Below are 20,971 nucleotides of genomic sequence, written 5' to 3' on the forward strand. Positions count from 1 at the left end.
GGCTTGTGTTCCATCCATAATCTGAGCTGAATCAGCCGGGACGGCGGCAGGGACTGCTGCAACTGGCCTCAGCACCTCTCGACGAGACGGGGGAAAGCCCCTGGTCCCTGCGCCCGACTGCTGCCGCGATCCCAGCTGTGCGGACTTCAGGTGAGGACAGGATCGGGATTACTGTGATGCCCCCACAGTCGAAGAGCTCGCCGTCTCTCACGCTCTGCAATGTATGTTTCCAGATGCTGCTGCAGTCTTGCACTGTACACATCCCAGTTATTCAGTTATAGAATCATACGGCACAGAAGGAGGCCATTCGGCCCATTGTGCCCGTGCCAGCTCTGTAAAAGAGCTCTCCGATTAGTCCCCCTCCCCTGCTCTTTCCCTGTAGCCCTGCAAAATTTTTCCTTTTCAAGTACTTATCCAATTCCCTTTTGAACGTTATTATTGAATCTGCTTCCACCGCCCTTTCAGGCAGCGCATTCCAGATCATCACAACTCGCTGCGTAAAAAAAATTCTCCTCATCTCCCCCTCTGGTTTTTTTTGCCAATTATCTTAAATCTGTGTCCTCTGGTTACTGACCCTCCTGCCACTGGAAAAATTTCTCCTTATTTACTCTATCAAAACCCCTCATGATTTTTGAACGCCTCGATTAAATCTCCCCTTAACCTTCTCTGCTCTAAGGAGAACAATCCCAGCTTCTCCCAGTCTCTCCACATAACTGAAGTCCCTCATCCCTGGTCCCATTCTAGTAAATCTCCTCTGCACCCTCTCCAAGGCCTTGACATCCTTCCTAAAGTGTGGTGCCCAGAATTGAACACAATACTCCAGCTGCGGCCGAACCAGTGATTTATAAAGGTTCAGCATAACTTCCTTCCTTTTGTACTTTCTGCCTTGATTATAAAGTCCTCATTGAAAAAAAATCAGGAACACAGACCTGGAAAAGGTCTCTACAATCCTTATGGTCGGTCCCAAACACTAACACCTTTCAATTATCCACTCCTTAAATCTCTGCCCAACCCTCCGCTGAGCTTTCCAATGCTATCATCCAGGGCCTCCCGAGCTAGTTCATTCCGCACTCACCCCCACCTCTGTGTAAAGTATTGAATCTAAACTGTCAGAGCCCATTCCCTCTTCTAAGCTGGAGACTGTGTCCCCTGATTCTAGAATTTATGACAACCTTGAATGTCTCACCAAGGTTCAATTTATCTATTCCCTGTTAGACCTCGAATAATGTCTCCCCTGAGCCTTCTGTTCAGAGTAAATAATCCCCAGTTCCTCAGCCTCTCCTGGTTTTGAGAGCTTAAAACTAGCTATAGGTTTGGTTCCCCTTTTGTGCACCGTCTCCGATACCTGCACATCCTGGGCTGTAGAACGGTGATCAGAACAGTACCTGATATGCCAGGTGTGGCCGTTCCAGTGCCTTGTGCAGACTCATTATCCCCTGCTGGGACCTGTGCTCAATCCCTCTGTCTACATCCCAAGTCCCAGTTAACTTTCCCTGCTGCTGCCACACGCTGCATTGTTGGTCTCAGTGAGATCTCAGCCTAGTGCCACCTAATTCATAACCCCTTCCCCAGCCTCTACCTTGCATTAAACACCATTTATAAGAACATAAGAAATAGGAGCAGGAGTAGGCCAATCGGCCCCTCGAGCCTGCTCCGCCATTCAATAAGATCATGGCTGATCTGATCCTAACCTCAAATCTAAATTCATGTCCAATTTCCTGCCCGCTCCCCGTAACCCCTAATTCCCTTTACTTCTAGGAAACTGTCGATTTCTGTTTTAAATTTATTTAATGATGTAGCTTCCACAGCTTCCTGGGGCAGCAAATTCCACAGACCTACTACCCTCTGAGTGAAGAAGTTTCTCCTCATCTCAGTTTTGAAAGAGCAGCCCCTTATTCTAAGATTATGCCCCCTAGTTCTAGTTTCACCCATCCTTGGGAACGTCCTTACCGCATCCACCCGATCAAGCCCCTTCACAATCTTATATGTTTCAATAAGATCGCCTCGCATTCTTCTGAACTCCAATGAGTAGAGTCCCAATCTACTCAACCTCTCCTCATATGTCCGCCCCCTCATCCCCGGGATTAACCGAGTGAACCTTCTTTGTACTGCCTCGAGAGCAAGTATGTCTTTTCTTAAGTATGGACACCGAAACTGAATGCGGTATTCCAGGTGCGGTCTCACCAATTTGCGGCCATTCAGCCCACCTTCCCAACCTATTCCTTTTTTTGTCAGTTTTCTAACCCCCCCCCCCCCCCACTCCCCCTCCCCCATTCTGAAGAGACCGACTCTCGCTGGGCTTCGATTCCAAGGGTGTCGGGCCGTCATCCGGCTTCGCTTGCCGTGTGAGCCTGGAGCGTGCTCATCGCCCGTGGGGTGAATCGCACCTGAGACCGATGCTGTCCTCGACCGGTGCTCGCGCACGCGCACTGGGGTTGTTGCCAACCCTCCAGGATTGTCCTGGAGTCTCCAGGAATGAAAGACGAATCTGCAGGAGTCTGCTCCGAGCGAAACCCCCGGGCGAGACCAGCACGCAGTGGGAGGGGGCGACAAACCCGGGGCCTCCCAATCTGCACAGCTCAGTACTAGTAGGGGACCACCTGCCGACTGACTCGGCCCCAGTCAGGTCATTCCGATGTGACAATGCTTAAATCGTTTCTCCTGCACCGTGAAACAAAGACGAGGAGGTGGACTGAAATTCTAGTCAGAATAAGCTGGCCAGTATTTGTTCTGAGATTGTTTTTTCCCTGATAACACAAGGGTTTCTATTTCCCAGTGAATAATGGGATCTTTTGACGCACGGCACAAGTGGAGATCATTAGACACAAAAGCTTTCAGAAAGAAATTTTATTCTGAACACGGCAGTGGTTGCTTAATGCCAAGAAATATTCTTACAGGTTCCCTTCACAACCTGCACTCTCGCATCTCTCCTCTCTAAATAATACAATGTAATGCAGGAAATGGTCGGATCTGACAAGCAGAAATAAGCAATGGGCCAATGTAATAAAGGCTGAATACAATGCAACGTTTACTGCAGTCGATATCTCTGTCTCCGAAGTGCCTCGTGCAACTGAGAGACATTATGGGGAAATTAGGTCGTAATCAACAACAGCCTGCATTTATACAGTGTCTTTAACATGGTAAAACGTCCCAGGGCGCTCCACAGGAGCGATTATCAGACAAAATTTGACACCGAGCCACATAAGGAGATATTGGGAGAGGTGACTTGGTCAAAGAGGTAGGTTTTAAGGAGCGTCTTAAAGGAGGAGAGAGAGAGAGGCGGAGAGGTTTAGGGAGGGAATTCCAGAGCGTAGGGCCCAGGCAGCTGAAGGCACGGCCGCCAATGGTGGAGCGATGAAAATCGGGGATACGCAAGAACCAGAATTGGAGGAGCGCAGAGATCTCGGAGGGTTGTAGGGCTAGAGGTGGTTACAGAGATAGGGAGGGGGGCGAGGCCATGGAGGGGGCTTTCTCTTAAACATCCAGCTTCATTTTAATTTCATGTTTTAAGTTTTTTTTAACACTTATCGTGTCTTTATTAAAGAATAATTTGCATTTATATTGCACCTTTCACGACCTCAGGACATCCCAAAGCGCTTTATAGCCAATGAAGTACTTTTTTTGAAGTGTGGTCACTGTTGTAATGTAGGAAACGCGGCAGCCAATTTGCGCACAGCAAGATCTCACAAACAGCAATGTGATAATGACCAGAGAATCTTTTTTTAGTGATGTTAGTTGAGGGATAAATATTGGCTCAGGACACCAAGGAGAACTCCCCTGCTCTTCTTCGAAACAGTTTGGTGGGATGTGAGGGGCAGACGGGGCCTCGGTTTAACATCTCTTCCGAAAGACGGCACCTCCGACAGTGCAGCACTCCCTCAGTACTGGCACTGGGAGTGTCGGCCTGGAATATGGGGCTCAAGTCTCTGGAGCGGAACTTCAATATCCAAATCATCCTTTCCCTCTGACTCAGAGGCGAGATTGCTACCAGTGACCCACGGCTGACACCTGATAAATTTAGCTGTTAAAGGGGCCCTAATTTCTCCCCTTTCTCTTCTTTCTTTCTGGCCACTGGCATGGGTTTATGCCGATCATAACAGGACAAAACAAAACAAAAAGCTTCTGGGTCTACTTTAGATCCGAGCCCCCGCCCCAGTTCTTTCCGGCTTGAACCTGTTTCCTCTGCATTAACCAACCCCGTCTGTAGCCACTTCCTCCAGTCGAGATCATTCTCTCCCTCATAACTCTCCACTTGCCCTATCTAGGGTCAAAGGTAATTACTCGAACGAGTCGTTAAACCGAGGCCCCGTCTGCCCTCTCAGGTGGATGTAAAAGATCCCACTGCCGCTATTGGAAGAAGAGCAGGGGGGGGAGTTCTCCCCGGTGTCCTGGGGGCCAATATTTATCCCTCAACCAACATCACTAAAACAGATTATCTGGTCATTATCACATTGCTGTTTGTGGGATCTTGCTGTGCCACGTCTCACACATAACAACAGTGACCACAATTCAAAAGTACTTCATTAGCTGTAAAGCACGTCCTGAGGTCGTGAAAGGCGCTATATAAATGCAAGTCTTTTTTAACCTCCCTCTTCATTCTACTGCTGTTACTCCTCAGTCTGGGCTCCCACCCCCCGGACACGACCTGTAGCAGAAGAATCCCAGCCCCGCAAGCACATAAACAAACTGTAAACAGCTTTCAATTACAAACACATCAATGGTCTCCACCACCCATCACTCCTAAATACGGAGATCTTACTGTAATTTTTTTTAACTGAATTAACTACTCATCACTACTCCAAGCTAATTCACTATTTTATTTCTGAGCCTTGCGAACTGCACACTCGCAGTGAATGGGTGACTCGCATAAACCCGATTAATGCGTTCACTCCAAACAATCTTCACACATAACAGCTGGCAGGCATTATCTTTTTGAAACCTGTATTCTTGCTTTGTGCGACTTCTTTGGGGGACAACCTGTAACTGTGGCTTTCAGAAGCCGTCAGCTCATCTGAAAATTTCCCTGATTCAAGTGCGAAGAACGCTGGGAGAAAATTTCTGATGGAGATGTTTCCACTTGTGGGGGAGAGACCAAAGCTAGGGGCCATAAATATAAGATAGTCACTAATAAATCCAATAGGGAATTCAGGAGAAACTTCTTTACCCAGAGAGTGGTGAGAATGTGGAACTCGCTCCCACAAGGAGTAGTCGAGGGGAATAGAATAGATACATTTAAGGGGAAGCTGGATAAACACATGAGGGAGAAAGGAATAGAAGGATAGGCTGATAGAGTGAGATGAAGTAGGGAAGGAGGAGGCTCGTGTGGAGCAGAAACACCGGCATGGACCTGTTGGGCCGAATGACCTGTTTCTGTGCTGTACATTCCACGTAATTTTATGATTGGTCCTGGCAGCTTCCACTGAAGCCCTCAAATTGATCTGATTCGTTCTGACAGACTGCAGCCTCACCCTCCAACCAATCTGATTAGCTCTGACAGACTCGGCTCTCTCCTTCCAACTCATCTCATTGGTCACCGATAAAACCCAATCCCGATGAAGACGCGCATTTTTCTTACAAAACGCCAACGAGCTCATCAACAGTGACTGATTCCAGGCAGCCACTGGGGCTCGATGTTCTATTTATTATTATTGATAAACATTATCAATCGATGCACCATTTGCTGCCTGGGCCCTAAGTTCTGGAATTCCCTCCCTAAACCTCTCCACCTTTAAGACGCTCCTTAAAACCCACCTCCTTCACCTGCCCTAACATCTCCTTACCTGGCTCGGTGTGAAATTTTGTTTGATAATCGCTCCTGTGAAGCGCCTTGGGACGTTTTACTACGTTAAAGGCACTGTTGGGTGTTGTTACCTTGATGGAGTGCAAGTACAGTCCAAGAGGAGGCCATTCGGTCCATCATGCCGGTGCTAGCCCTCCAACCGGCGCTCCGTCATTCCATTTCCCCTTTCACATTCTTCCTTTTCCAACCCGGACCCAATTCCCTTTTAAACGACCTCCTGACCTCTGCCCCAACAGTCACTTGGAGACAAACTGTCCCATTTTCTGATCAAAAAAATTTCACCTAGCTTCCCCATTTAGATTCCTGAGTTCAGTTCTGGGCACCGCACCTCAGGAAGGATATATCGGCCTTGGAGGGGGTGCAGGACTGATTCACCAGAATGATACCGGGGGTAAGAAGTGTTTAATTACGAGGACAGGTTGCAGAGACGAGGCTTGTATTCCCTCGAGTATAGAAGATTAAGGGGTGATCTAATTGAGGTGTTTAAGATGATTAAAGGATTCGATAGGGTCGATAGAGAGAAACTATTTCCTCTGGTTGGGGAGAGTCCAGAACAAGGGGGCATAACCTTAAAATTAGAGCCAGGCCGTTCAGGGGTGATGTCAGGAAGCACTTCCTCACACAAAGGGGAGTGGGAATCTGGAACTCTCTCCCCCAAAAAGCTGTCGAGGCCGGGGGTCAATTGCGAATTTCAAAACTGCGATCGATCGATTTTTGTTGGGTGAGGGGATTAAGGGTTACGGAACCAAGGCGGGTAGATGGAGTTAAGATACAGATCAGCCACGATCAAATTGAATGGCGGAACAGGCTCGAGGGGCTGAATGGTCTCCCCCTGTTCCTATGTTTCTCCCTTCATCCTTCTTGTGACAGTGCTCGGTTGGTGCCCTCCAGCTGTGCGACAGCCACCAACATGGGACATGACGAGCACCATTTAATGATTAATGAGAGTCTCGCAGACTGCAGAGCCTTGGCTGGAGGCAGGGCTGCCTGAGAGTAGATGTTGTAGATGTTGAGTGCCCTGTGCCTCACCTGTGCATCGTCCCGTCGTGTCCTTAGTTTTACTTTTTAAATGTTGGCAGTGCAGCATGATTTTAATTCCCAGTACCAAGAAGGCAAAATCTTCTTTCGCAAGAGTCAAAAGAGAAGTAATCGTTTGCAGTAGTATTGTCAGCTGTCGCTCAGTGGTATCTCTCTCTCTCTCGCGCCTCTGAGGCAGAAGGTCGTGGGTTCGAGCCCCGCTCCAGAGACTTGAGCCCCATAATCCAGGCCGACACTCCCAGTGCCAGTACTGAGGGAGTGCCGCACTGTCGGAGGTGCCGTCTTTCAGATGAGATGTTAAACCACACAGCAAGAACCCGCAAACAGTAAAGAGATAAACGAGCAGATAATCTGTTTTAGTGATGTTGGTTGAGGGATAAATATTGACCCCAGGACACCGGGGAGAACTCCCCCCTGCTCTTCTTCCAATAGCGGCCGTGGGATTTTTACATCCAGCTGAGAGGGGCAGACGGGGCCTCGGTTTAACGTCTCATCCGAAAGACGGCACCTCCAACAGTGCAGCACTCCCTCGGTACCGGCACTGGGAGTGTCGGCCTGGATCTTGTGCTCAAGTCTCTGGAGTGGGGCTCGAACCCACGATCTTCCGACTCAGAGGCGAGAGAGAGAGAGAGTGAGTGATACCAGCCGAAGGAAAGGTGGGGTTGGGAGAAAAGGCAGGGAATTGGGATTGAAGAGCGAACCGAATGGGATAGCCAGCCCGATGGGCCGAGCGGCTGTCCCGGATTCCGAGAATGATCAGTGCCTTCGACCTTCAGATTATGGGCTCAAAACGTTCCAGCAGCACCTCCCGCAACCCTGCGTCATTCTCCCCATTCAGACCGCATCAGGACTTGAGGAAACTCCTCTCCACGGGACTCACGGACGAGTGATCAGGAGCAGCAACACTGGTTGATTTTTTCTTTCCTGTTTCGTAGCCCCCCCCCACTGCCCCCCCCCACCCACCCCCCCCCCCACCCCCCGAAGGAGGAAAGGGGAACGGGTTAAGTGGTGACAGCATCAGATTACGGTAGCAAGTCGGGGAGGGTTTGTGTACGAGGGCCATGGGGAGGGGGGTTTATCCCTGTGACTGATATCATGTACAGATCTTGCTCTCCTTGTTATCATTCCAGGCCGACAGCTGACAATCTTCAACAGTCAAGCCTCCATCCAGATCGGCGGGAAGGACCACGGCCGACCGTTCCAGGGGCAGGTGGCCGGCCTCTACTACAACGGCTTGAAGGTGCTGACCCTCGCGGCTGAGAGTGACCCCAACGTCAAGGTGGAGGGTAACCTGCGGCTGGTGGGCGAGGTGCCCTCGGTGATGACCACCGAGACCACGGCCACTACCCTCCTGGCCGACATGTCCACCACCATCATGGAGACCACCACCACCATGGCAACCACCACCACGCGGAGAGGAAGGTCACCCACCATGAACGACAGAATCACCCAGGTAAGGAGCAGGCGGGGCGGGGTCACCGAGGGGTTACGGTCGCACCCGACGGTCGATGTCTCGAGGCGGAGATCGTTCGGCCCATCTACTCAACCTCCCATCACACCATCCAACTGCCCACCACTCCCCTCCTTGAGGCCAGTTCTACATACTGCTCACTCTCTCCTATTTCTACCCATGTCTAAACTGGATAGAGGAGCAGAGGGATCTGGGGGTACAGATACACAAGTCATTAAAAGTAGCGATTCAGGTTAACAAGGCCATAAAAAAAGGCAAACCAAGCACTGGGGTTCATTTCTAGAGGGATAGAATTGAAAAGCAGAGAAGTTATGTTAAACTTGTATAGAACCTTGGTTAGACCACACTTGGAGTATTGTGCACAGTTCTGGTCTCCATATTATAAAAAGGATATAGAGGCACTGGAGAAGGTGCAAAAAAGATTCACAAGGGTGATACCAGAACTGAGAGGTTATAACTTATCAGGAAAGGCTGAACAGGCTGGGACTCTTTTCTCTAGAAAAGAGAAGGCTGAGGGGTGACCTGATAGAGGTCTTTAAGATTATGAAAGGGTTCGATAGGGTAGACGTAGAGAAGATGTTTCCACTTGTGGGGGAGACCAGAACTAGGGGGCCATAAATATAAGATAGTCACTAATAAATCCAATAGGGGAATTCAGGAGAAACTTCTTTACCCAGAGAGTGGTGAGAATGTGGAACTCACTCCCACAAGGAGTAGTCGAGGGGAATAGTGTAGATACATTTAAGGGGAAGCTCGATAAACACATGAGGGAGAAAGGAATAGAAGGATATGGTGATAGGGTGAGATGAAGTAGGGAGGGAGGAGGCTCGTGTGGAGCATAAACGCTGGCATGGACCAGTTGGGCCGAATGGCCTGTTTCTGTGCTGTAAATTCTCTGTAATTCTATATCCCCTTGCCCTACAGTCAGGGTTTCATTTGAAACTATGGTCAGGAGTAACCTCAGTAATGAATCAGCCCGCTCTCATTCTCCTCTCAAGGCTTTGTCACATTACCTCGTGCCTTCAATCCAATTCGCTAACCTCTCTGTTTCGGAGGGTAGATGCAGTCCTGAGTGCCCAGGCCTGTCCCTGCTCTGTGCCACGTTAACTGATCTCAGCCAGCGAGGCATTGGGGATGCACTTGGCCTCAGTGCCCTGTCGCCACTCACACAGGACCAATGGCCGTTTCGCTGAGGCGGAGGATTGGTTTCCAGTGCCTGTGGGACCAACACCCCCAGGAGAGATGGGGAGGGCTTCAGGCACAAGGGGATCCTTCCACACAGACGAACTCTTCATCGTAACCTCGCTATTGACTGTCCATCTGGGATAATGAGCACATAGATCCCTCGACCCTCTGACCAGCTCACAGTTATTAGAGCTGCTGGAGACACAGATCTACCGGAGACAGACACACAGACAGGAGTGAATCATTCCCTTTTACCCACTGTGTACTGTACATGTACAGGAGATACTGAGACACACATGGGCCGTACAGTACCAGACAGGAGTGACTCATTCCCTTTTACCCACTGTGTACTGTACATGTACAGGAGATACTGAGACACACACGGGCCGTACAGTACCAGACGGGAGTGAATCGTTCCCTTTTACCCACTGTGTACTGTACATGTACAGGAGACACTGAGACACACACGGGCCGTGCAGTACCAGACGGGAGTGAATCGTTCCCTTTTACCCACTGTGTACTGTACATGTACAGGAGACACTGAGACACACACGGGCCGTACAGTACCAGACGGGAGTGAATCGTTCCCTTTTACCCACTGTGTACTGTACATGTACAGGAGCTGACACTGAGACACACACGGGCCGTACAGTACCAGACAGGAGTGAATCGTTCCTCTTTACCCACTGTGTACTGTACAGGCACTGTGGTAAATAAGGAATATCAATCAGTTTGTATTCAGACCCAAGTAAGTAGAGATGACAAAACGGGGGATTATATCTGCGTTTTCTTTGAAGAGGGGAATTTCTTTCTAATTATTAAGTTTTATGAATATGGTGAATGCCTGCTCAGGGATGTACTGACATATGAATGACCCTCAGTTCAGAAACAAGATGAGATCTGTCAGTGGATGTAATATCCACTGACACCCATCGTAAATTCTCGACTAAAGTGACTGGAGCTGGTGGGATTGTTATTGCAATTATGTTCACACGTTCGGCAATAGCAGAGATGGTGACAGCACCATACTCTACCCAGACAACTGAGGCTAGAACGACCAGCCAGGCTTTCTATCCCATTAATAAACAGTAAGAAGAGTGATTCGCCGATCATGTAGAGCAGAGCTCTGCAAAGTTTTCAGTGTGAGGGCTCCCTGCAAAATATTGACAGCGGACAAATATTGCCACAATCCCAGATACCCCCTGCAAAGCTCAACACGCTCCTGTAACTACCAGCGCACGCCTTGCAAATATCGACACACTCCCGGGGGGGGGGCCACTCTGTCAATTTTGACACACCCGGGGGCGACCCCTTTAAATTTCAACGTGGGGGAGCTGTGGAAATTCTCCCCCTCGTGAGTCAGCGCCTTCAGGAGAAAGGGGGGAGGAAATTGAAGGAAAGGACTGATATAATTTCATGGCAACGTATCATATCTCACAGCACGTCACAGATACAGTCGATTACGTTGACTTCCGCCCTGGCTCAGTTGGGATCATTCTCACCTCTGAGGATTTGAGACCCAGTCCAGAGACTGCGTAGAATAGTCGAAATTTACGCCACGGAAGGAGGCTGTTCGGCCCATCGTGTCCATGCCGGCCGAAAAAGAGCTATCCAGCCTCATCCCACTTTCCAGCACATGGTCCACAGCCCTTGTGGGTTACAGCACTTCAAGTACTTTTTAAATGAGCTGAGGGTTTCTGCCTCTCCCACCCTTTCAGGCAGTGAGTTCCAGACCCCCACCACCCTCTGCGTGAAAAAATTTCTCCTCAATTCCCCCCTAATCCTTCTACCAATTACTTTAAATCTATGACCCCTGCTTAATGACATCTCTGCTAAGGGAAATAGGTCCTTCCTATCCACTCTATCTCGGCTCCTCATAATTTTATACACCTCAATTAAATGTCCCCTCAGCCTCCTCTGTTCCAAAGAAAACAACCCCAGCCTAGCCAGTCTTCTTGAGCCCCATAATCCAGGCCGACACTCCCAGTGCCGGTACTGAGGGAGTGCTGCACTGTCAGAGCCGCTGTCTTTCAGATGAGACGTTAAACCAAGGCCCTGACTCAGGTGGATTGAAAAGATCCCATGGCCACTATTGGAAGAAGAGCAGGAGGTTCTCCCCGGTGTCCTGGACCAATATTTATCCCTCAACCAACATCACGAAAAAAAACAGGTTATCTGGTCATTGTCCCACTGCTGTTTGTGGGATCTTGCTGTGCACAAATTGGCTGCCACGTTGTACAAACAGCAATGAGGTAAATGGCCTGTTAATCAGTTTTGATGTCATTCATTGAGGGTGGAATGTTGGCCAGAACTCCTCGGGAGCACTCATCCAAAGGATGGTACTTCAGATAATGCAGCACTCCCTCAGTACTGCACAGGTTGTGAAGGTTTAGAGTACGGGCTTAAGTCGCCTCAAGTGGGGCTCGAACCCATAACCTCCTGACCCAGAAGTGAGAGGACTACCAACTGAAAACCAAGCCGTAGAATCATAGAATCTTACAGCACAGAGGGAGGCCTGTGCTGGCTCTCTGAAAGAGCTATCCAATTAATCCTGCTCCCCCCCCCCCTGCTCTTTCCCCACAGCCCTGCAAATGTTTCCTTTTCAAGTATTTATCCAATTCCCTTTTGGAAGTTATTATTGAATCTGCTTCCACCGCCCTCTCAGGCAGCGCATTCCAGATCATCACAACTCGCTGCGTAAAAAAAATCCTCCTCATCTCCCCCCCTGGTTCTTCTTGCCAATTATCTTAAATCTGGTTCCTCTGGTTACCGACCCTCCTGCCATTGGAAACAGTTTCTCCCTATCTCCTCTATCAAAACCCCTCGTAATTTTGAGCACCTCTATCAAATCTCCCCTTAACCTTCTCTGCTTTGAGGAGAACAACCCCAACAAGACTCACTTTCACAAGGAAATGAGAATGGTCTCAAGCTTAATGTAGCCCAGCTTCTCCTGTGTCTAAGATTAATTTTGTGCAAAATGTATTTTCTTTTCATGTTTCAAGATAAGACATAGTTCTTAATATTGGGTGACTGGTTGTCAAATGTAATATTTAGCTGCACTGAAATTCTGGCCAAGTCCTACCTCTTTTGTCTCACACTATGACTGAGCATCAAACCACTCTTTTTTACAAACAGTTCCTGACAGCATTTTACAGATGACCTGTTCTGCATTTACTATTCATGGGATTAATGTGTCCTTTTGGCAAGGAAAAAACACAAGTTAAAAAGTGAGCTCGTATTTCAACCCAAACCTCGAAAGGTCATTGGATGTTGAATGAAATATCCTGTTATTCTGTGGAAAGAAAATGAATTGCTCTTCTGCCCGCTTTCCTTTGATCATCGAGAGGCCTACGCTTCGGGTCAGCCTGGGCTCCCTGCAGTGAAACGCCTCTGAGAAGAAGGGAGCTGGCGTCGCCATGGCAACACCTGCAGTTGTTAGGCCGGCCGACCGGCTGTCCTTTCATCTCTGCCGGGAGTCGCACCACGCTCGCACGAAGTGGGGGGGCCCCTCCGTTACCGCGAGGGGCTGGCCCGAGCCCCGTCAGTGCCTCCCAAAAAAACGCCCGAAAAAGCCGAAGGGGGCCGAGGCCTGCTGGGCCGCGGATTTGGCGGGAGCAACGCAGGCGAATTAAATCAGCCTTGTTAACGAGCGTGTGTCCCCGATAATGAGGGCGCAGCAACGAAAAAAACCAAAGGCCCTCAAGGAACTCTGCAATTGTTCTTAATTCATCGACTTCATCCAGAGGCCAAGAAGTCTGGGTTAACACGATGAGGAATGGCCAACATTATAGGGACTGCTAACATAGTTTTTAGGACAACTTGCATTTATACAGCACCTTTACCATAGTAAAACGTCCCCAAGGCGCTTCTCAGGAGCGATTATCAGATAAAATTTGACACCGAGCTTCATGCTCAGATATGAGGACAGGTGACCAAAAGCTTGGTTAAGGAGGTTTTCAGGAGCGTCTTAAAGGAGGAGACCGAGGTTGAGAGAGGCGGAGAGGTCTAGGGAGAGAATTCCAGAGCTTAGGGCCGCCAGTGGTGGGGGCGGAGAAAATCAGGGATGCACAAGAGGCCGGGCTTGGAGGCGCGCAGCGATCTCAGAGGGCGGTAGGGGCTGGAGGAGGTTACAGAGATAAGGAGGGGAGCGAGGGCCATGGAGAGATTTGAACACAAGGATGAGAATTTTAAACTCGAGGCGTTCCCGGACCGGGAGCCAACGTCGGTCAGCGAGCACAGGGGGTGACGGGTGAACGGGACGTGGTGCGAGTTAGGATACGGGGGCAGCAGAGTTTTGGATGAACTGAAGTTTACAGAACTTTTGCATTGCGGGGACACCCTGTAGAAGATGTCTCCTCTTGCCTGAACCTTATCTGTTATATATCCAGCAAGGAGCACTATACAGTGATCAGGGGGAGTACTGCTTTTCAAAAGGGACCTTTATAATGACTGTGGGACGGAGTGAGAGCAGTGCAGAATCTGGGACCCTCGACCTGCTTAGTCCAATCTTGCCCTGTTTATCAGGGTGTTGCCCGCTCCTCTTGGAGCTTCAGTAGGACAGAGGCCCTGATATTACATGCTTCTGACAGGCACTCTTGGGGCTTGGGGAAACTAGGCCCTGTGCTCAATGAGGCACAGAATCATGTCCGTGTTAGCATGGAACATCACACACCGACAACTCACAAACAGTAACACAAAATGCCTTAATTCTATCTCAACAGTGGCCCCTGCAGGTTGGAAATGTTTCAGAGTAAGAGCTGGCTGCGAGAGGGATAGGTTTTAAAGGCTTTTTTGTTTTCTCCTTTAAGTCTCAACTGACATGAGACGTGAAGTGTGTTACCAGTCATTCCCTTGTTGCCCTCTTATGATCCGAACAGTGCGAAGATCCGGGGATCTTCCGCGAGCATTGCTCGTGGTAAGTTAGACGTCACGCTGTCTGATAACAACAGGGGCATCGTCCCATGTGAAGCACCAAGTATTATTATCAACATAGGAACAATGACCGAGAGGAAATGACCCTCTGGCCCGTCCAGCCGGTCCCACGCAATTGTGGTACCTCGTGTATCACAATATATACACTCCCCATCCCACCCGAAATCACGTGATCTCCTGGGAGAGGCGATAAACCAGATAAAAAAAAAAACCTGGCCAATTTGAGGGGAGAAAGATTCCTCTCCAAACCCCCCCCCCTCACGAACTTTGGCGATGGAAACTAGTCCAGGAGATCACTCTGGCCCCGATAATTCTTTCCTTTTGTAAGAGGCGATCTCCGCCCCAGCCAGAAACAGGTCCTGCTCTCGCCTGAAGGAATTCAGCGAATCGGCCTCCGCCGGCAGCCTGTTCCAGGGGCCCACTATTCTGCTGCTAAGGTGTAGCTCTTTAACTGGCCCATCCCTCTTAAGGCCACGAAGCCTAATAGGCTGCTCCCAGGGTTAACTGGAGATTAACTGCTGTTGGTGAGGGCAGCCTGCAAATTGGCGGATGCTTGTAAATTCCTGGCTCCAGGTCAGAAGAGACCAGCGTGAAGCGACTGGTTTTCTTTCTCTCCATTTTTTTTTAACATATCTTTTGACAGTTGGAAGTGTCCAGTCTGTCCCCAGACCTGAGACTCATATAAATATCCCAGACGGGCTCAACCAATGCTGCATTAAAATGAATGACCAAATTGATGCGAATGAAGGGTGACAGCGATAGCGTGACGGACACTGCGTGACGGAGACTGCGTGACGGAGACAGCGTGAAGGATACTGCGTGACGGACACTGCGTGACGGACACTGCGTGACAGAGACAGCGTGAAGGATACTGCGTGACGGACACTGCGTGACGGAGACAGCGTGAAGGATACTGCGTGACGGACACTGCGTGACGGACACTGCGTAACGGAGACAGCGTGAAGGATACTGCGTGACGGACACTGCGTGACGGACACTGCGTAACGGAGACAGCGTGAAGGATACTGCGTGACGGACACTGCGTGACGGAGACAGCGTGAAGGATACTGCGTGACGGACACTGCGTGACGGAGACAGCGTGAAGGATACTGCGTGACGGACACTGCGTGACGGACACTGCGTAACGGAGACAGCGTGAAGGATACTGCGTGACGGACACTGCGTGACGGACACTGCGTAACGGAGACAGCGTGAAGGATACTGCGTGACGGACACTGCGTGACGGAGACAGCGTGAAGGATACTGCGTGACGGACACTGCGTGACGGAGACAGCGTGAAGGATACTGCGTGACGGACACTGCGTGACGGACACTGCGTAACGGAGACAGCGTGAAGGATACTGCGTGACGGACACTGCGTGACGGAGACAGCGTGAAGGATACTGCGTGACGGACACTGCGTGACGGAGACAGCGTGAAGGATACTGCGTGACGGACACTGCGTGACTGAGACTGCGTGACGGACACTGCGTGACGGAGACAGCGTGAAGGATACTGCGTGACGGACACTGCGTGACGGAGACAGCGTGACGGAGACAGCGTGAAGGACACTGCGTGAAGGACACTGCGTGACGGACACTGCGTGACGGAGACAGCGTGACGGAGACAGCGTGACGGAGACAGCGTGAAGGACACTGCGTGACGGACACTGCGTGACGGAGACAGCGTGACGGAGACAGCGTGAAGGACACTGCGTGAAGGACACTGCGTGACGGACACTGCGTGACGGAGACAGCGTGAAGGATACTGCGTGAAGGATACTGCGTGACGGACACTGCGTGACTGAGACTGCGTGAAGGATACTGCGTGAAGGACACTGCGTGACGGACACTGCGTGACGGAGACAGCGTGACGGAGACAGCGTGACGGAGACAGCGTGAAGGATACTGCGTGACTGAGACTGCGTGACGGACACTGCGTGACGGACACTGCGTGACGGAGACTGCGTGACGGACACTGCGTGACGGACACTGCGTGACGGACACTGCGTGACGGAGACAGCGTGACGGACACTGCGTGAAGGACACTGCGTGACGGACACTGCGTGACGGAGACTGCGTGACGGACACAGCGTGACGGACACTGCGTGAAGGACACTGCGTGACGGACACTGCGTGAAGGACACTGCGTGACGGACACTGCGTGACGGAGACTGCGTGACGGACACAGCGTGACGGACACAGCGTGACGGACACAGCGTGACGAACACTGTGTGCTGATCACAGCGTGACGGAATGAAGTGTTGCCGGAAGTTATAGGATATAAGCCTCACTCAGGCTGAACAGGTCCAGGCAAAAACTTATTGCATTGATATAGCGCCCTTCATGACCTCAGGTCGCCCCAAAGCGCTTCACTGCCAAAGAGGTACTTTTGAAGTATAGTCACTGTTGCAATGTAGGAAACGGGGAGCCGATTTGCGCACAGCAAGATCCCACAAACAGCAATGAGAAAAATGACCAGACAATATCGTTTTTTTACTAATGTTGGTTGAGGGAGGAATATTGGCCAGGACACCGTGGAGAACTCCCCTGCTCTTATTTAAAATAGTGCCATGGGATCTTTTACAGCCACCTAAGAGGGGCAGACGGGGCCTCGGTTTAACGTCTCATCCGAAAGACGGCACCTCCGACAGTGCAGCACTCCCTCAGCACTGGCACTGGGAGTGTCGGGCCTGGATTATGGGGCTCGAGTCCCTGGAGTGGGACTCGAACCTTCGACCTTCTGCACGCGTGCTATTCACTGAGCCCCAGAGCTTTAGAAACGCAAGTTGGCAGGCTGATAGGAAGTGTGTGCACACACTCAAAACATTTAATATTCCAGATACACCTGTTGTCCGGGCCTTGGCGCGTGCGGGCGGGGACTGCTTCATTGTCTGGGGGGGTTGCGGGTGGGGCTGGGCACTGTGCGGTTGTCGGCGGGTGTCCCCATTTGTGGCCTTGTGATGGGGGGGGTGGGTCATCGGTGGGGCGGCTGGGGATGGTTGGGCTTGGGGGGGCTGCCCTGGGGAGCTCCTGCGGCGGTGTCCTGGGGCTGGGATGGTTGGCCTCCGTTAGCCACTGCCATCTTCCTTTGTGCTGGGTGCGGCTCCAGCCGCTGGAGGGTTTTCCCCGTGATTCCCATTGACTTCAATTTTGCTGGGGCTCCTTGGTGCCACACTCGTTGAAACGCTGCATTATAACCCTATTATAGAAAGGATATTATTAAACTAGAAAGAGTGCAGAAAAGATTTACTAGGATGCTACCGGGACTTGATGGTTTGACTTACAGGGAGAGGTTAGACAGACTGGGACTTTATTCCCTGGAGAGTAGGAGGTTTAGGGGTGATCTTATAGAAGTCTATAAAATAATGAGGGGCATAGATAAGGTAGATAGTCAAAATCTTTTCCCAAAGGTCGGGGAGTCTATAAACGAGGGGGCACAGATTTAAGGTGAGAGGGGAGAGATACAAAAGGGTCCAGAGGGGCAATTTTTTCACGCAAAGGGTGGTGAGTGTCTGGAACGAGCTGCCAGAGGCAGTAGTAGAGGCGGGTACAATTTTGTCTTTTAAAAAGCATTTGGACAGTTACATGGGTAAGATGGGTATAGAGGGATATGGGCCAAGTGCAGGCAATTGGGACTAGCGTAGTGGTATAAACTGGGCAACATGGACATGTTGGGCCGAAGGGCCTGTTTCCATGTTGTAACTTCTATGATTCTATGGTTGGTGTACCGTGGCGATGCTCATCTTATACAAAGGATACTTTGCTTATCAGGGTCCGTGTAACACAGGCTGATTATTCTGCTGGTTTCGTTCTCTCGGGTTTAAGATGAATGTTTAAAAAAAAAATCAATGTGAAATAGACTAATCTGCACAAAGAAATTATGTCAACATTGAGATGACAGCAATATCATTAATGGAGCAATTAAATTATCTATAAAATGGGTTATATATCATTTTGGAATGAAGGGGAGGTCAGTTGAAATAAATTAATGTGGAAACAGATTATTTATTATTTATTTATGTGTACAATTTCTATGAAGCATATGTAATTGATAATGAGAAGTTTTATAACTGAACTCTTTCCCCGGGCTGATTTGAAGTGGCAGCTTTATACAGAAGAGTGATTTTTATGACCTGTTTTCACACTGTGGGTTCGGTCTGCACCGAGGCTCCGAGTTTGTTTTAACTTGTTCAAATCAAAGGTGCTACCAAGCTGCCAGCTGCGTTCCTAAAGGCATTGGCTGCTCACTGCGCGCCGGGGTGATAAGCGTCGGCAGACTATTCGACTGTAGGGAGCATCGCGGCCCAGCTTAATTCTATCCGCTCGTACCCGTGCTTTCCAGCAGTGAGGGAGTGAGGGGGGGCGGTGGGGAGGTCCTAGGATATTAATCGGAAAGAGAAACCCTGACTGGATGCTCCCCCCACCCCTCCCAACCCCACTGCATCCCCGACAGAGATCAGCTGACTCAGACCTGAGGCCTTCCTGCTCCATGTAGCCTGGTACCACAGTTACTAACTCAGCTATCAGAGTGCATAGGTTCACACATATTCCTGTTTAGTGGTTTTTTAAGAAGTGGCAATTTTCTCCCCTCTTATTCAACTGTAGTGGGCATCACAGCCAAACTGACAAACACACATGCAGCTCCAGCGAGGGGGGGGTCGCTGAATATCCATCAGGTGCAGGAACCCTGACTGATTTCCTCCGTACCCCCACCCCTAGCCCAGGAGCACCCGTCTGTACAGCTCAACAACCCCCTTGGATAAACCAGTTGAGACATGGCAGGGTGGCAAAGCAGCCTTGGACTGGAATGCTCTGTGGCTCAGTCGGTATTACTCACCTTCAGAAGGTTGTGGGTTCAAGCCCCACTCCAGAGACTTGAGCACAAAATCTAGGCTGGCACTCTCAGTGCCAGTGCTGAGGGAGTGCTGCACTGTCGGTGGTGCCGTCTTTCAGATGAGACGTTAAACCGAGGCCCCGTCTGCCCCTCTCAGGTAGACGTAAAAGATCCCACGGCACTATTTTAAATAAGAGCAGGGGAGTTCTCCCCGGTGTCCTGGCCAATATTCCTCCCTCAACCAACCTCACTGAAAATAAGCAGATTAACTGGTCATTGATCTCATTTCTGTTTGTGGGATCTTACTATGCACAAAATGGCTGCCACCTTTGCCTGAAAAATAACAATGATTGCACTTCAAATGTACTTCATTGGCTGTGGAGCATTCCTGAGGATGTGAAAGGTGCTATATAAATTCAAGCTCATTTTTATATATATTCGATGGACAAGGCCACTGTTTTTAGCTTTCATGGAGAAACCAAAGGAATCAAGGAATGTTCCTCAGCACACGCACCAGCTGAATCCCACGTAATAAGAATTGAATTTGTCTTTATTTGTCCGCGGTATAGTACAGCCCTTCCCCCGAGGGCCCGGTGGGCTCCAATCCACCCTGTTGCATTGTGGGACGGTTCCTCTCCTGGCCCGGCCTCCCATCCCCCACCCTCCGTAAACTCCAGCTCATCCAAAACTCGGCCGTCCCCGTATCCTAACTCGCACCGAGTCCCGTTCACCCCTCACCCGCCCTGTGCTCGTTGACCTACATCGGCTCCCGGTCCAGCAAAGTCTCGATTTTAAAATTCTCGTCCTCGTGTTCAAATCCCTCCATGGCCTCGCCCCCCCCTCCCTATCTCTGAAACCTCCTCCAGCCCCTACAACCCTCCGAGATCTCTGCGCTCCTCCAATTCTGGCCTCTTGCGCATCCCCCACTCCCTTTGCCCCACTATTGGCGGCCGTGCTTTCAGCTGCTTGGGCCCTAAGCTCTGGAATTCCCTCCCTAAACCTCTCCGCCTCTCTCTCCTCCTTTAAGACGCTCCTTAAAACCTACCTCTTTGACCGAGCTTTCGGTCACCTGTCCTAATATCTCCTTATGTGGCTCGGTGTCAGATTTGGTTTGATTTACGCTCCTTTGAAGCGCCTTGGGACGTTTTTACTACGTTAAAGGCGCTGTATAAATGCGAGTTGTTGTTCTTTTTTCCCACGTTGCTAGGGTAACGGGCAAACACCGGGCATAGATCGGCACAGTCGACTTGGCGCACTCGGGCGCCTCGGGAAACTGCATCACCGGCTGGCAAAAGCTGGCCCATCCGTTCGGCCTGCTGACCGGCCAGAAAGCACGGTGTTGCACGCCCAAACGGTTAACTCGGTGCTGGGATCCTGCTGGTGCCAGTGGTGGGGACAAAAAGCAGCTCCTCGAGCGGGGCCTGACACAGACTCGGAGCTGCCAGGAACAGGCAGCAGCACCGTGGTCTCCGGCGACCGGGAAGCAGCGATCGGCAGTGAGGCTGCATTCCATTAATAGTCGGCCCCTCGCGGATAAAGCCCCCCCCCGCCCACTTCCGTTCCACGGGGAAAGAAAGATCCCTGGAAACGGGACCCATAGTTGGGGTAGCGAAGACCCTCACAGTGCAGGACGGTTAACTCTTCCGATCTGCACTCTTTGTCCAATTTATTGTCCCTGCAAATGTGATGGAGTCCCTCCATCCTCCCCC

At 50.5% G+C, this 20,971-nt stretch overlaps 1 protein-coding gene across 18 annotated transcripts in view; it reads left to right on the top strand.

Moving 5' to 3' along the window:
- LOC137306476 (neurexin-2-like) overlaps nucleotides 1–20,971 on the top strand; it is a 1,403,359-nt gene that overhangs the window by 1,259,906 nt on the left and 122,482 nt on the right. For 17 of the 18 annotated variants that reach the window (XM_067975720.1, XM_067975733.1, XM_067975727.1 and 14 more), the window contains one exon: nucleotides 7,969–8,291. In XM_067975720.1, the coding sequence (XP_067831821.1) occupies nucleotides 7,969–8,291 (323 nt within the window). The remainder of the gene's footprint in view (nucleotides 1–7,968; nucleotides 8,292–20,971) is intronic. The other variant, XM_067975734.1, reaches the window with a different exon arrangement.

This window comes from Heptranchias perlo, chromosome 43, assembly GCF_035084215.1.
Source record: "Heptranchias perlo isolate sHepPer1 chromosome 43, sHepPer1.hap1, whole genome shotgun sequence".
Taxonomy (NCBI): Eukaryota; Metazoa; Chordata; class Chondrichthyes; order Hexanchiformes; family Hexanchidae; genus Heptranchias; species Heptranchias perlo.